Source organism: Schistocerca gregaria, chromosome 9, assembly GCF_023897955.1.
Source record: "Schistocerca gregaria isolate iqSchGreg1 chromosome 9, iqSchGreg1.2, whole genome shotgun sequence".
Taxonomy (NCBI): Eukaryota; Metazoa; Arthropoda; class Insecta; order Orthoptera; family Acrididae; genus Schistocerca; species Schistocerca gregaria.
In genome coordinates, this window is record NC_064928.1 from 146,964,508 (window position 1) to 146,978,965 (window position 14,458).

General features: G+C 39.3%; 1 protein-coding gene across 25 annotated transcripts in view; it reads left to right on the top strand.

Moving 5' to 3' along the window:
* The window catches only part of LOC126291683 (uncharacterized), a 348,608-nt gene that overhangs the window by 266,291 nt on the left and 67,859 nt on the right, over positions 1-14,458 (top strand). For all 25 annotated transcript variants that reach the window (XM_049985282.1, XM_049985285.1, XM_049985288.1 and 22 more), the window contains one exon: positions 12,981-13,073. In XM_049985282.1, the coding sequence (XP_049841239.1) occupies positions 12,981-13,073 (93 nt within the window). The remainder of the gene's footprint in view (positions 1-12,980; positions 13,074-14,458) is intronic.

The window sequence follows — 14,458 nt, forward strand, 5'->3', positions numbered from 1 at the left end:
CTGCTAGTCTCCTACCAACGGTGTGGGATGACAGAGAATTTTTCAGAGGGTGCATTACTTGGTCTCAGAGACAGCAGGCGCAGATTTGAGGGGGTTACGATGTGCTCGCTGCTGTCACATTCCCCTGCGGTTGACATCGGGCCATTGTCGTACTGGATGCCCCACATCTCACACGAGTATGCAGCATGTCCGTGTTCTTCCCATTGCTCACTCAGCGTCAATACACTGTTAAACACATTATTTACACCCTACCTGGCCTGGTGACAGCACTACATACGAGCAATACTATTGCACTCTGGTGGCTGTTCTACATATCACAGAGAATTACAACTCTGATCATTTACATACCCACTGATGGTATGAGTATTTGTACAAAGTTGCATTGACGTCTGGCTATGTATTATGAGTGCTTCTTTTTGTACATATGTGTGTGTACATATGGGCGTCTGCATAATACTAAAATTGCCAGTTTTGATATACCTGAAACGTCTTATATTTAATGGGTGATGTCCATTTAGTATTTTTAAGATAAATTACTTTTATGCCCCAGCAATCACCATACTTCATCAGTGTATACAAAGTAATGTCTTTTCATGTTAATATGAATATGGATATCAACCATATCAGGTGAATAAGGCTGGTGTGGCAACAATTCATACCTTAGTAAGCATAATTTTGTCATGGCGACGGCACACGCGTGCGGGTGCACGTTGACTTGGTGGAAGATGAGTTTGAGTTTTTACCTTGCTAAACCTGCCTTTTTTCTCGTATCTTTAGTGCAATTTGTCGAGGAGGTTAGCATAGTATACTCCAGTAATTGTTTGTCCAGTGAGGAGATAATCTACAAACAGAATCCCCTTCACATCCCAGAACAGTGGTGGCGTGACCTTTTCCATCAAAGAAATTGTCTTTACTTTTTTGGTGGTGGAGGATCAGCATGTCTCCACTGCTTTGACTGTTGTTTTGTCTCTGGGGTATAGTAGTGCATCCAAGCTTCATCTGTGGTCACAAGCCGGCACAAAAATCTTGTTTGTTTCTCCTAAAATGGACCAAACATTGTTCTGATATGTCCATTCCCATGTGTTTTTGATCCAGCGTCAAGAATCGCGGCACCCATCTTACAGATAATTTTTTAATTTCTAATTATTCAGTTAAAATGTGATATACCCTTTCAGATGACATCTGGCAAGCATGAGCAATTTCACGCACTTTCAATCAGAGATTTCCCATAACCATTTTTTGCACTTTTGCAATGATTTCTGCAGTAGTGACACGTCTTGGGCAATCACTGTGCAGATCATCATCTAAGTGCTCCCGAACAAATTTAAGTTCACTTGTCCACTTGGCAACAGTTGAATATGAAGGAGCAGAGTCCTCCAGTGTATTCTGGAAATCGGCATGAACGTCCTTTGTTGTCATAAGTTTCTTTATGAAGTACTTAATCACTGCTCAAATCTCAATTTTTTCCCCATCTTTGCAAATCACTATGTGGGAACAACAACAGAACCATGTCACCACCTCAACTCTCTTCCAAGAGCACTGGTGTTGCACTTGTTTACAGGCAACAGTCCAATGAATGTCATGTGAGCAACTCATAGCACTAGTGCCGACCTCTCATGGTGATTCTGAGAACTTTCCAAACCACTCTTGTAGGTTCTAGGTGAGTGACACCTATGTGCATACAATTTTTGAATTACATATTACATGTTGATTTGATTCGATCTGTGCAGCGAGACAAAAGCAACAGTAGCCTTAGTCCACTACTGCTCACACTGAAACTGAGTGTGTTGTAAAGGTTTGCTCCCTGTGAATCTAATAAAGTGAACTACTATCCTTAAAGAGTAATAGGAAACTCTTTACTATTTCCTTATTAGACACGATTTCTTCGGGACTGAGTGACCCACATATTCTTTTGACCTCCATTGTTTTGTATCGGCATTTTTGGCTCATAGTCCAATATTATATGTGCTGCCTCCTGATCCAACTACGTAGTTTTGATTTTACCATCATCTTGGTGACTGTTAGGAGTCATTGCATGTGTCCTGGCCAACCTATCAGCATGCTTGTTGCACTGATTCCTGAGTGACTGGGGCTCCACAGCGGATTTATCCTGTTGCTTTCCACTAGTCTCATAAGGCTATCATGGCATTCTGCTGTGATCTTTGATCTTGTTTCTGCGGTTGATAGCAATTTCAGAGCACTTGGCTATCAGAATAATATGCCAAGATCCATGTAGAACACAGGCAAATACTCCTTTGTGCACATTTCGATGGTGGATATTTACGCTTGGAATACTCTGGCCAGTTTCCCTAGAGATATTTCTGTCTCTAGTCCAGGCTGTACGCCGTATACCCCGACCCCAGCACCTTCATATGTTTTTGACCCATCAGTAAACCAGACTGTCTCCTGAATGATGATGTCATTCATTCCTCCACTGTTTGTTTCTTCAAATTGTTAGATTGAAAGGATTATTGAAGCAGCTGAAAGCAATGGTCAGATGGCATTTCCCTGACCATTCCTACATTTACCATACTCAGCATATTGGTGAGAGATTGTAGATATCCTAAATGTCTCCAGTTATTTCCAGTTTTTAATCCATTAGCCCCCTGCTGCCTCCATTATAACCCAAGATGTAATGGGGGGATGTGCAGCATAGTCTCCACCCCAACCGTGAGTGTGCTGTTAATTGTGCCTGTCAAGGTTAAGCAGGCTAAGCTCCTAAGCAGCTACCTCCTGTTATACTTTATTCCACCTTACTGTAGCTTCAAAAATTATTGTAGGTCATATTACAGTGGTTTATATCCGACCCTTACTCCAGGGGTTTAGACCTCAGTTTTTACCACAACCTTTCTTGTGCTCGCAAGAGTAACTCTTGCCTTGGAACGTGTGAGGGTCCATGGTAGTTTCACATTCACTTCACTACCTCCTCCACTGGCAGAGTTTTGCCAAGAAGCTTGAGAATCCAATACATGTACTGGATGCTTCCTCAGAAATGGTACTGTGTATCATTGGCAAAAGTAGCCTCTAGTATATATCTCTTCAATGAGAATTTCTTACCAAAGTTCTGGCTTCAGGTAAGTTTAAAGTTTTGGTCTTTCCTATAGATCTCCTAGTCTGTTTTCCTAGGATTCAAGTAGACTGTTTTCTATGTGACACCCATTTTAACCTCAAATTTGATATACATTTGATCAAATAAAAATGCCTTCAATGCCACATGCCATTGTTTGGATACATACCCTTCTTCTGTTCCTGAAGATAGGCTCCCTACCCCTTTTCAAGATTTCCAAGTTACTCTTGAGTAGATATTGGAGTAGCTACTCAAATCTGCTGTCATTGTTGCTGCTTGCACACACCAGGTTTTGGGCATTGGCACCACAACTGGCCAACAGTTATTCATTCTGCTGTGGGCAGCTGTCTACCATTTTTCTCATTTCTTGAGAAGGAGAGTACTGTCCTCGTAAGAAAAGTCTCCTTTTGTGCTTCCTTCCTCACACTCTTTCATTCTGATAGTAGCCGAGTCCCTGGAGCAAAAATCTACCATCAGCATGAATGAAATTCCATTTTTGACTTAAATGCACATTCTGGAGTTTTTCAGAATTCTAGCATATATTGACTTACCTTCATTTTCTCCGACTGCCCCTTAAGATAAATAGTGTTCATGACTCAGGGCCACATGGTAAAATATATGCTATTTGTACCACTTTCTTCCAGTTGCATTAAAGTATGTGCAATTTAAGGCCCTCATTTTTGAAGCTTGAGGAAAAATAAATGAAACAAACTGAAGGAAACAAAACAAAGACCAGAGTATAATTGACATTTGGGACTGTAACAGATGATAATTGGAATGTCTGTGCCAACATACATATGACAGTGGCATCCCTTTAGTTTGAATACACCTCTGAAATAAAATAGCTGTATCTATAGCAGTTAATTATATTACTAAATAATCATCTTGAGGTTGAAGTTCTTCTGTGCATTTTTGATTAAAAATAGATTTGTTTTTGGAGGGGGTCCAACTTTGAACAAAACACATTTTTTAATCTTTTTGCTATTTCCCAGGCATGCTTTGCTGAATGTTCAGTGTCATCAGTGAACTCATTTTTTTTCTATTAAACAGGAAAAATGCTGTGTACTACTTGTACACACATAAACTTGAGTTTTTAAGACTATGTACAAATTTGAAAAATATGTTAAGTTTTGTATATATACCTTTTTTACCACATGCTGTGGTTTTCTTGGGTTTCTATGTTTTTCATTGCATTTGTTTTCTTTCACATTTTGTCATCTACAACCATATAGAACTTAACGTAGAAAAATTATTTACATTGAAATTTACAACGGAGAATGTTATGGCTAGTTAATGTTTGGCCTAACTGTAACATTCTGAGTTGTAAAATTTTGATGCAAGTAACTTCTCTATATTTACTTCTATATGGCTGCAGATGACAAACTGTGAAAGAAAACAAGTGCATTTAAAAAAACCAAGAAAACCACAACATGTGGTAACAAGGAATATATACAAGACTTAGTCTGTTTTTCAAATTTGTAAATATTGTCCAAAAAACTAAAATTTACGTGTACAAGTACTAAAGAGCACTTTTTCTGTTTAATCACTTTGCAACTTGCAACAAACTTTACACATAATTTCAAAACCTTTATGAAGCTTTTTCTCACCAACACCCCCCACAAAATGATGAAATAAAAAAGGTTTGTCACTTACTACATTTTCACTGTTTGCGCAGTCAAACTTCAGCATCAGACATGAAGTTTTAATTAATTACTTCTTTATTGCTAACACTATTCACAACACAGTTTGAAGCCAGTTTCTACACATACCTCTGTATGTACCGCAAAATTATGTAACTGTATGACACAAAATTCAGGAAATATGATGTCATAAACATTGAGATGCGTGAAGAACCTGCTTTTATTTAAACATGGAGCTTTTTTAAAAAATAGAATGAAAATTACCCAGACTATATTCATCTAGTGTTTCATAATCTACACCTACCGCCACATCTGTACTCTGGAAACCAGCGTCAGGTGTGTCATTGTACCAGTTATTAAGGTTTCTTGCTATTCTATTCACGTATGGAGCATGGGAAGAATGATTGTTTGAATCCCTCTGTGCATGCAGTAATTATTCTAATCTTATCCTTATGATCCCTACATGAGTGATATGTAGGGATCTGTAGTACATTCCTTGAGTCACCATTTCAAGCTAGTTCTTGAAACTTAGCTAATAGTCTTCCTCTGGATTGTTTACGTCTATCTTCAAGAGTCTTCCAGTCTGTCTTCAAGAGTCTGCCAAGGATCAAACAAACCTGTGAACGTTCTTGCTGCCCTTCTCTGTACATGTTCAGTATCCTCTGTTAACCCTACTTGTTACAGGTGCCACACAGTTATGTAACATTCTATAACTAGTCACACGAGTGGTTTGCAGGCAATCTCCTTTGCAGACTGATTGCACTTCCCTAGTATTCTATCAATAAAGTGAAGTCTACCACCTGCTTTACCCACAACTGAACCTACGTGATCAGTTCATTTCATATCCCTACAGTGTGTTATGCCCAGGTATTTGTACGAGTCTGCAAATTCCAACAGTGACTCATTGATATTATAGTCATAGGATGCGAAGTTTTTTTGTTTTGTTAAGTGCACAATTTTACATTTCTGAACATTTAAAGCAGGTTGCAAATTTTTGCACCACATTGTAGCTTCTTACAAACAGTACTTCATCGTAGATAACTGCAGCATCTGCAAAATGTCTGAGGTTACCGTTACTATTGTCTGCAAGGTCATTATTATACAGCATGAACAGCGAGGGTCCCAACCAGTGGCCATTCTAGAAGTCGGTCAAGGAGGGGCTAGTGGGAAAGGGATGGGGGGGGGGGGAGGTTGGGGAATGGAATATCTCTCAACAAAAGGAGAGTTGGGGTCCTCGACTGACAAATCTGTAAAATTTGGTTTTTCTTAAAGTAGTTTGTGGTAACTGTTATGGAGTTCAGGGTAAAAAATGTGTATTAATAAATAATAAGATGGCCGTTTTAAGTTAAATGATATTTATTGGTTTGGATAGTACGGTATTTGCCCCTCTTATTCTTCTGTTAAAATGTGTTTGAAATACATTGCAACCATTATTGCTACATAATCATATTAAAAAAATTATTGAATCTGTTGGAGTAATATATTCGCTGATTTCTGAAGTCATTTTGTCCAGTGTAATATGATACTTCTCTTGCCACCTCCCCTGTCCCAACACACTTTCCTGGGACACACCCAAAGTTACTTCTACGTTTGACAATTACTCTCTATCCAAGATAATATGCTGTGTCCTCCATACCAAAAATTCCTCGATCTAGTCTCAAATTTCACTTGACACCCCATACGATTGTACTTCCGACAGTAAGCAAGCTATCAGTATGTCATGTGAGAAATGTAGAAATTGTGTTTCACATGATTGATGTTTTAGTAATTCTCACTGGTGGCACTGAGGAGGACATTCTGTTCGAGATAGCTGATTATGTTTGAGCTCAGAATATGTTTTAAGATTTGACAACAAATTGATGTCAGATATATTTTTTGTAGATCACTTGTGCTACCCTTATTTTTGGAGCAGTGTGATCTGTGCTTTTTTCCAAGAAGAGGGTACAGTTTTTCGTTTGATCTTCCCCGAGGTTGTGTCTGTTTATGTGCGGATGGATATGTGTCTGCTTGTGTCTGTGTATGTGCGGATGGATATGTGTGTGTGCACGAGTGTATACCTGTCCTTTTTTCCCCTTAAGGTTAGTCTTTCTGCTCCTGGGATTGGAATGACTCCTTACCCTTTCCCTTAAAACCCACATCCTTTCGTCTTTCCGTCTCCTTCCCTCTTTCCCGAAGAAGCAACCGTTGGTTGCGAAAGGTTGAATTTTGTGTGTATGTTTGTGTTTGTTTGTGTGCCTATCGACCTGCCAGCGCTTTTGTTTGGTAAGTCACATCATCTTTGTTTTTAAATATATTTTTCCCATGTGATAGTTCAGTAATTTTCACATCTGTCAACACCTGCTTTCTTTGGGATTGGAATTATTATATTCTTCTTGAAGTCTGAGGGTATTTCACCTGCCTCATACATCTTGCTCATCAGACGGTAGAGTTTTGTCAGGACTGGCTCTCCCAATGCAGTCAGTAGTTCTAATGGAATGTTGTCTACTACTGGGGCCTTGTTTCGACTCAGGTCTTTCAGTGCTCTGTCAAACTCTTCACGCAGTATCGTGTCTCCCTTTTCAAATTCATCTACATCGTCTTCAATTTCCATAATATTGTCCTCAAGTACATCGCCCTTGTATAGACCCTCTATATCTCCTGCCACCTTTCTGCTTTCCCATCTTTGCTCAGAACTGGGTATCCATCCGAGTTCTTGATATTCATACAAGTGGCTCTCTTTTCTCCAAAAGTCTCTTTAGTTTTCCTGTAAGTAGTATCTATCTTACCCCTAGTGAGATAAGCCTCTACATCCTTACATTTGTCCTCCAGCCATCACTGCTTAGCCATTTTGCACTTCCTGTCTATTTCATTTTTGAGATGTTTGTATTCCTGCTTCATTTACTGCATTTTTATATTTTCTCCTTTCATCAATTAAATTCAATATTTCTTCTGTTACCCAAGGATTTCTACTAGCCCTTGTCTTTTTACCCAATTGATCCTCTGCCGCCTTCACTACTTCATCCCTCAGAGCTACCCATTCTTCTTCTACTGTATTTCTTTCCCCCATTCCTGCCAATTGTTCCCTTATGCTCTCCCTGAAACTCTGTACAACCTCTGGTTCTCTCAGTTTATCCAGGTCCCATCTCCTTAAATTCCCACGTTTTTGCAGTTTTTTCAGTTTTAATCTACACTTCATAACCAATAGATTGTGGTCAGAGTCCACATCTGCCACTGGAAATGTCTTACAATTTAGAATCTGGTTCCTAAATCTCTGCCTTACCATTATATAATCTATCTGATACCTTTTAGTATCTCCAGGATTCTTCCATGTATACAACCTTCTTTTATGATTCTTGAAGCAAGTGTTAGCTATGGTCAAGTTATGCTCTGTGAAAAATTCTAACAGGCGGCTTCCTCTTCCATTTCTCTCCCCCAATCCATATTTACCCACTTGTTTCCTTCTCTCCCTTTTCCTACTCTCGAATTCCAGTCACCCATGACTATTAAATTTTCTTCTCCCTTCACTACCTGAATAATTTCTTTTATCTCATCATACATTTCATCAATTTCATCATCATCTGCATAGCCAGTTGGCATATAAACTTGTACTACTGTAGTAGGAATGGGCTTCGTGTCTATCCTGGCCACATTGATGCGTTCACTATGCTGTTTGTAGTAGCTGAGCCACAGTCCCATTTTTTTATTCATTATTAAACCTACTCCTGCATTACCTCTATTTGATTTTGTAGTTATAACCCTGTATTCACCTGACCAGAAGTCGCCACCAAACTTCACTAATTCCCACTATATCTAACCTATCCATTTCCCTTTTTAAATTTTCTAACCTACCTGCCTGATTAAGGGATCTGATATTCCACGCTCCGATCCGTAGAATGCCAGTTTTCTTTCTCCTGATAACGACGTCCTCTTGAGAGGTTAGTGGTAAATAATCATTAGTATATTATTTAAATGGATTTTATGACCTTTTTTAAATGTCTTGCATGAATATAGATAATTGTACACTAAAGAGTGAAGCTGTTGAACTGCAGACTGACACATAAGAGAGGGTGTTGGTAAAGTATTACATAAAAAAAATCAAGCTGTGGTTGCGAAATTTGTTGATGGTGTTAGCCCAACTCTACATATTCATCCTTCATGTTTTTCCATATAATAGGACATCTACCAGCGATCTGAACAGCATTTTGGTTGTTCATGATACAAACCAACTCAAAAATCATCATTCTATAATTGCCTGACATCCGATACTTAATCAAGTCGAGGAAAGAGGAAGCAGGCACTGGATGGCCGTTAGGGGAATACAGGGAGCGAGGTAATGTTTGATAACACAAAGAAGTGAGATGTGTGACTGTCCTGTACAGAATGAGCCACCTCGGACAGCTTCCCGTGACGCTCTTGTCTCCTCAGTCCTCCCATAACCTCGAGTAGTATGTTGCTGTAACACTTTGCCCCTTACGATTGTAATCTCTTAGTGCCACGCCTTGGCAGTCCTGAAAGGCTCTCACTGTCATATTACCCAGAACAGTCAGGTCTTCACTTTTTTCAGTGGTGGTGGAACCGTGTGTGCATTGCTTCTTTCCTCCACTGTTGTCGGGTCACAGCGATACACTTGGCACTCATTCTCTGTGATTAGGCGGCTGAAGAAGTCCTGGATTGGCGTGGCATGGCTACAACATTTCCACTGCTTCTCCGGTTTGGTGGGCTTTTTGAATGCTTGTGAACAATCACAGAACCAACTGAGCTGTGACCTGCAACCTATGTCACATTCAGAACATCTTGCAAGTTATTGGAAACTTGACCATAACTGATTTTTACTTTTTGTGTTCTCACAGCTATTGTTGTCTGTCAGTCTATGACCAGTGGGGCCTCTGCTTCTCTTGCAATTCCTGTTTCTCCTCAGAGAAGGGGTCTGCAGCTTGGCTGTTCACTTGTTTGGCCACACTCGAAGCATATGCACCAATTAACATGTGATGGGGCACTGATACCAAACACTTCCATCGTGTTGTCACAGATTGTTGCAGTATGGTACCCCATCAAATGCAGAAAACTAAATATCACATGATACAACATTTTTAGACTTGTGTAACACTTTTGACATTGTTGACTAGTATACTGTCTTCGGAATTCTGAAGATAACAAGAGTAAAATACAAGGAGCGAAAGGCTATTTACAATTTGTACTGAAACCAGACGGCAGTTATAAAGAGTCAAAGGGTTTGAAAGGGAAGCAGAGGTTGAGAAGGGAGTGAGGCAAGCTTGTAGCCTCTTAATGGTGTTATTCATTCTGTACATTAAGTACACAGAGAAGGAAACCAAAGAAAATTGTGTAGAAGAATCACAGGTCAGGGAGAATGTTTGCTGACGATGATGTAATTCTGTCAGAGAAAGCAAAAGACTTGGAAGAGCAGTTGAGTGGAATGGATTGAAAGGAGGATATAAGATGAACATAATCAAAAGCAAAACAAGGATACTTAAAACTAGTTGAACTAAGTCAGATGATGCTGAGGGAATTTAAGGAAATGAGAAACTTTAAGCAGTAGATGAGTTTTGCTATTTGGGCAATAAAATAACTGATGATGGAAGAAGTAGAGAGGGTATAAAATGTAGACTGGCAATGGTATAAAATGTAGACTGGCAATGGCAAGAAAAGTGTTTCTGAAGGAGAGAAATTTGTTAATGTCAAATATGGATTTAAGTGTTAGGAAGTCTTCTGAAGGTATTTGTCTGGAGTGTGGCCTTGTGTGGAAGTGAGACATGGGTGATAAACTGTTTGGACAATAAGAGAATAGATGATTTTGAGATGCAAGAGAACACTGAAGATTAGATAGTGATCACATAATTAATGTGGAGGTACTGAACAGTATTGGGGAGAAAAGAAATTTGTAGCGCAACTTGATTAAAAGAAGGGATCGATTGAGAGGATACATTTTGAGACATCAAGGAATCACAAATTTATTACTGGAGGGGAGTGTGTGTGTGTTTGTGTGGGTGGTGGTGGTGGTGGGGGGGGGGGGGGGGGGTTGTAAAAATCATAGAGAGAGGCCAAGAGATGAACACAGTAACCAGTTTCAAAAGGCTGTAGATTGCAGTAGTTGTTTGGAGGTGAAGAGGCTTGCACAGGATAGAGTAGTGCAAAGAGCTGCATCAAATCTAATTTTTGGGCTGAAGACCACGGTGCTACCACCATCTCTTCATCAGTGAGCTGTTATTCTGTTTGGACTCCTTCAGCAGTGCACTAGGGTATTGTGGTATGTGGATTTGAGTGTGTACCAGTACTGTAGACTTATACCTGCAAACATACAAAAAATTAAATATGTAAGTTTATTTTTTTTAGATGACAATGTTACTGATATTGTGCAGCTACTATATCAGTTGTCCTTCCTAAGAATTGGCAGGCGTATTTTCTCTGGAGTTTTGGCAGTTGTGTGTGTGATTTTTAAATAAAAGCTGTAGTCGGCCAAAGAAATACTGCTCGTCATCTTTCATGCAATCCCAGTGCTGATGGAAAGCCTTGATTTGTTTCCCATTACAAACAAAATGATTTTAAAATAGAATTTCATGTGCCCATTCAATGGAGCAGTCCCAAGTTAGCATAGTGCGACATTTAGTTTAGCAGTTAAGCATTATGAGTTAACAGTAAAGCACAAAGGATAACAAATACTTCACCAGCAACTGAGCAGCTCTGCTGCATGATGATAGCAGTCAGCATGGGCCAGGCAGTGTGGTCATTTTTGGAGTACTGGTTATTCTTCATGCTTTACTGCCCTTGTTACTACATATCCGTAAACTGAATATTGTGCTAGACTAACTTGGGATTGCTCTATCAAATGGAGACATAAAACTGTGTTTTTAAAATCATTTTGTATGTAATGGCAACAAACCAATGCTTTCCTGTCAACACTGAGTGCTGAATGAAAGAAGTGATGAGCAGTGTTTATTTGGGATGACTCCAGCTACACATTGCAAAAATGAAATTGCAAATACCTGCAGAAACACCAGAGAGAACATCCATGATACCTCATAGGACGAACACTCTGCACTGTGTATTTTGGTCCTTCATCAGATCCATTCTTCATTGACCCTGTTCCTTCATTCCCCATGGGAAAACCTCTTGTTGTATTGCTGTTAAGTAATCAGAGCAGAGGTGGCTTGAGGTTTTCAACACAAAGTGGGGATTTGAATCTGATGCCAGTGTGGTCATGGTCTCTAATGCCTGAGAGTCCTGTTGATTCCTTCCTCTCTTCAGCTGATGCAAAAGGCATGTTTTGGGGAGTTGTATGAATCACACTTGTCATGAAAACTGTCACAATTCACATGGAGGAAACTTGCAGATAACATGCCATTAGCAAGCAAGGAACTTGTTAGCAGCTGAAAGCAGTGACACATATTTCGCTCCCTCATTACAGCTATTCATTCGCAGAATTCTCATTAGGTTGTGGCACTTACTTTACCGTATTGTAATGCACTCTACTGAGACATTGGTAAATTTAGATGGCCTTTATTACAGTGGGTAAAATTGCAAATTCCAGAAATTATAGAGGTGTCTTTAACTCTATCAAAAGATAAATATTAAATGTGAATTGAGACTCATCAAATCACAATAATTAAATGCAGTGACAGGGATTTGAAAGTGAAGGTCTGGCAGCTCTGTCAGTTTCCCTTCGCTGTAAGCAGTGCAACATGTAAATTGTTTAAAGGTTGGTTCGTCTCCATTATGCTCAGCTGTTTGGGCCTTCTGAAAGTCAATAACATACTGCCATGCCTTGGAAACCCTGCTGTATTGAGCTGACTGGCATGTTAAGGTATATCCTAAAGTCTACCAACGGTTTGTGAAACATCACTTGATATCTACAGTTCCAAAAATGCCCATCTGTCATTATTTATATATTAATTAATGTTAGTTATTAATATTTAAATGCATGTTTATAATTGAAATTCTGTAATACATTATTGAGAAACATATTTCAATTTTTCTTTCGGGGCGACTTCACGTCAGAGCTATTAACGGAGTCATTGAATTTTAACTCAATTCTGGATGATACTCGAATAGTCTGGTGATTGATAAAGTGACTGCTCTCAATAAGCAGGAGGTGTGTGTTTGGATTGCGGTGTTCCACAACTCCATTTCTCACTATGTATTAGATTTGATTTGCGCTTGAATAATGACTAAAATGCACTGAAACTACATTTGCAGTATTTATGTGTACTATATATTGATTACATGTAACATTTCAGCATAAATATATTTTTATACTAATCTCTTAATCTTCATTTTAGCTATTGGAGAACAGCACACCACAAGTGAATCCGTTATGGAGGCGTAAAACAAGGAATCGTGCATCACTTCTAGAAGGAAATGGTGTGAATAAGGTAGGTAGAAAGTTTCAGGTGGTCTGTATATTATTTTTTGAGACATTTATGCCGTTAGAATGAAACAAATGGCCATTATCAATTATCACTTCTTGTATATCTGCATTCGCAACTTCGACATCTGATATTTAAATACGCTTTAAAATGTAGATGGATAAAATAATGTATGTCTGTTGTATGGGCAGTTGAGGTGGTCAATAAATACAATCAGACATCCAAAGTAACACAAGAAGTTTATTTACAATAGTTACACTTAATAATTGAGATATACGTAACTGTGAATGTAGGCTCTTCACTGGTGTACATACAGCCAGAGTAATGCTCTGGATGGAAAAAAATAGTCTTTTAAACTGAGGAGGGGTGGTCAGTATTGAGGGATAGCCCCTGCACGCTCTGCCAAACAGCGCACTTTTCTCCCCCACCTATACCCTGTTATCCCTACTCTGTCTCTGTCCCACTGCAGATGACACTGAACTTCACCCATTATGGTCATGGGCCCAGGAGAGGCACTGCAGGCGACTTCATGCTATTAGCTAAGGCACTTCCATCAGTCGTTTGCTGCCATTGCCCATTAATACCAAATTTTGTCACACCGTCCTAACAGACACATTAGTTGTACATCTCATACTGAATTTCTGCTGTTGTTTCGCGCAGTGTTGCATGTCTGTGAGCACTGATAACTCCACGCAAGAGCTACTGCATTTGGTCGTTAAGTGAAGGCCATCGTCTACTGTGGTGACTGTGGTAAGAGGTACTTCTACATCTACTTCTATATAGATACTCCACAAGCCACCATACAGTGCGTGGTGGAGGGTACCCTGTACCGCTACTCGTCATTTTCCCTCCTTTCCCACTCGCAAATAGAGCCCTAATTTCGTGTATCTTATCTTCGTGGTCCTTACGCATGATATATATTGGCAGCAGTAGGATCATTTAGCAGTTAACTTCAAGTGCCAGCACTCTATATTTTTTCAATACTGTTTCTCGAAAAGAACACCGCCTTCCCTCCACAGATTCCCAGTTGAGTTCCTGAAGCATCTCTGTAACACTTATGTGTTGTTCGAACCTACCGGTAATAAATGTGGATCTCAGAATATTGAATTCCATAATGATTTCCAAAACGATGTGTCCCATGCGTCTAGCTTCTCCTACTAGTCCGTTTTCAAAATCTGTTAATTCACTTTATGAATCTATCCACATGCATCACCCAAGTACAAATGACAGTTCTGCCAATGCAATGCCCTTTTATACCTGGTATACACAATACTGTTACCATATGTATATGTGCATATTGGTGTCCCATTATTTTTTTTAATCTCGGTGTGTAGATTCCATTCAACTGTTTTCCAAGAAACCTACATAAACAAAATTGAAAATATGTTCCA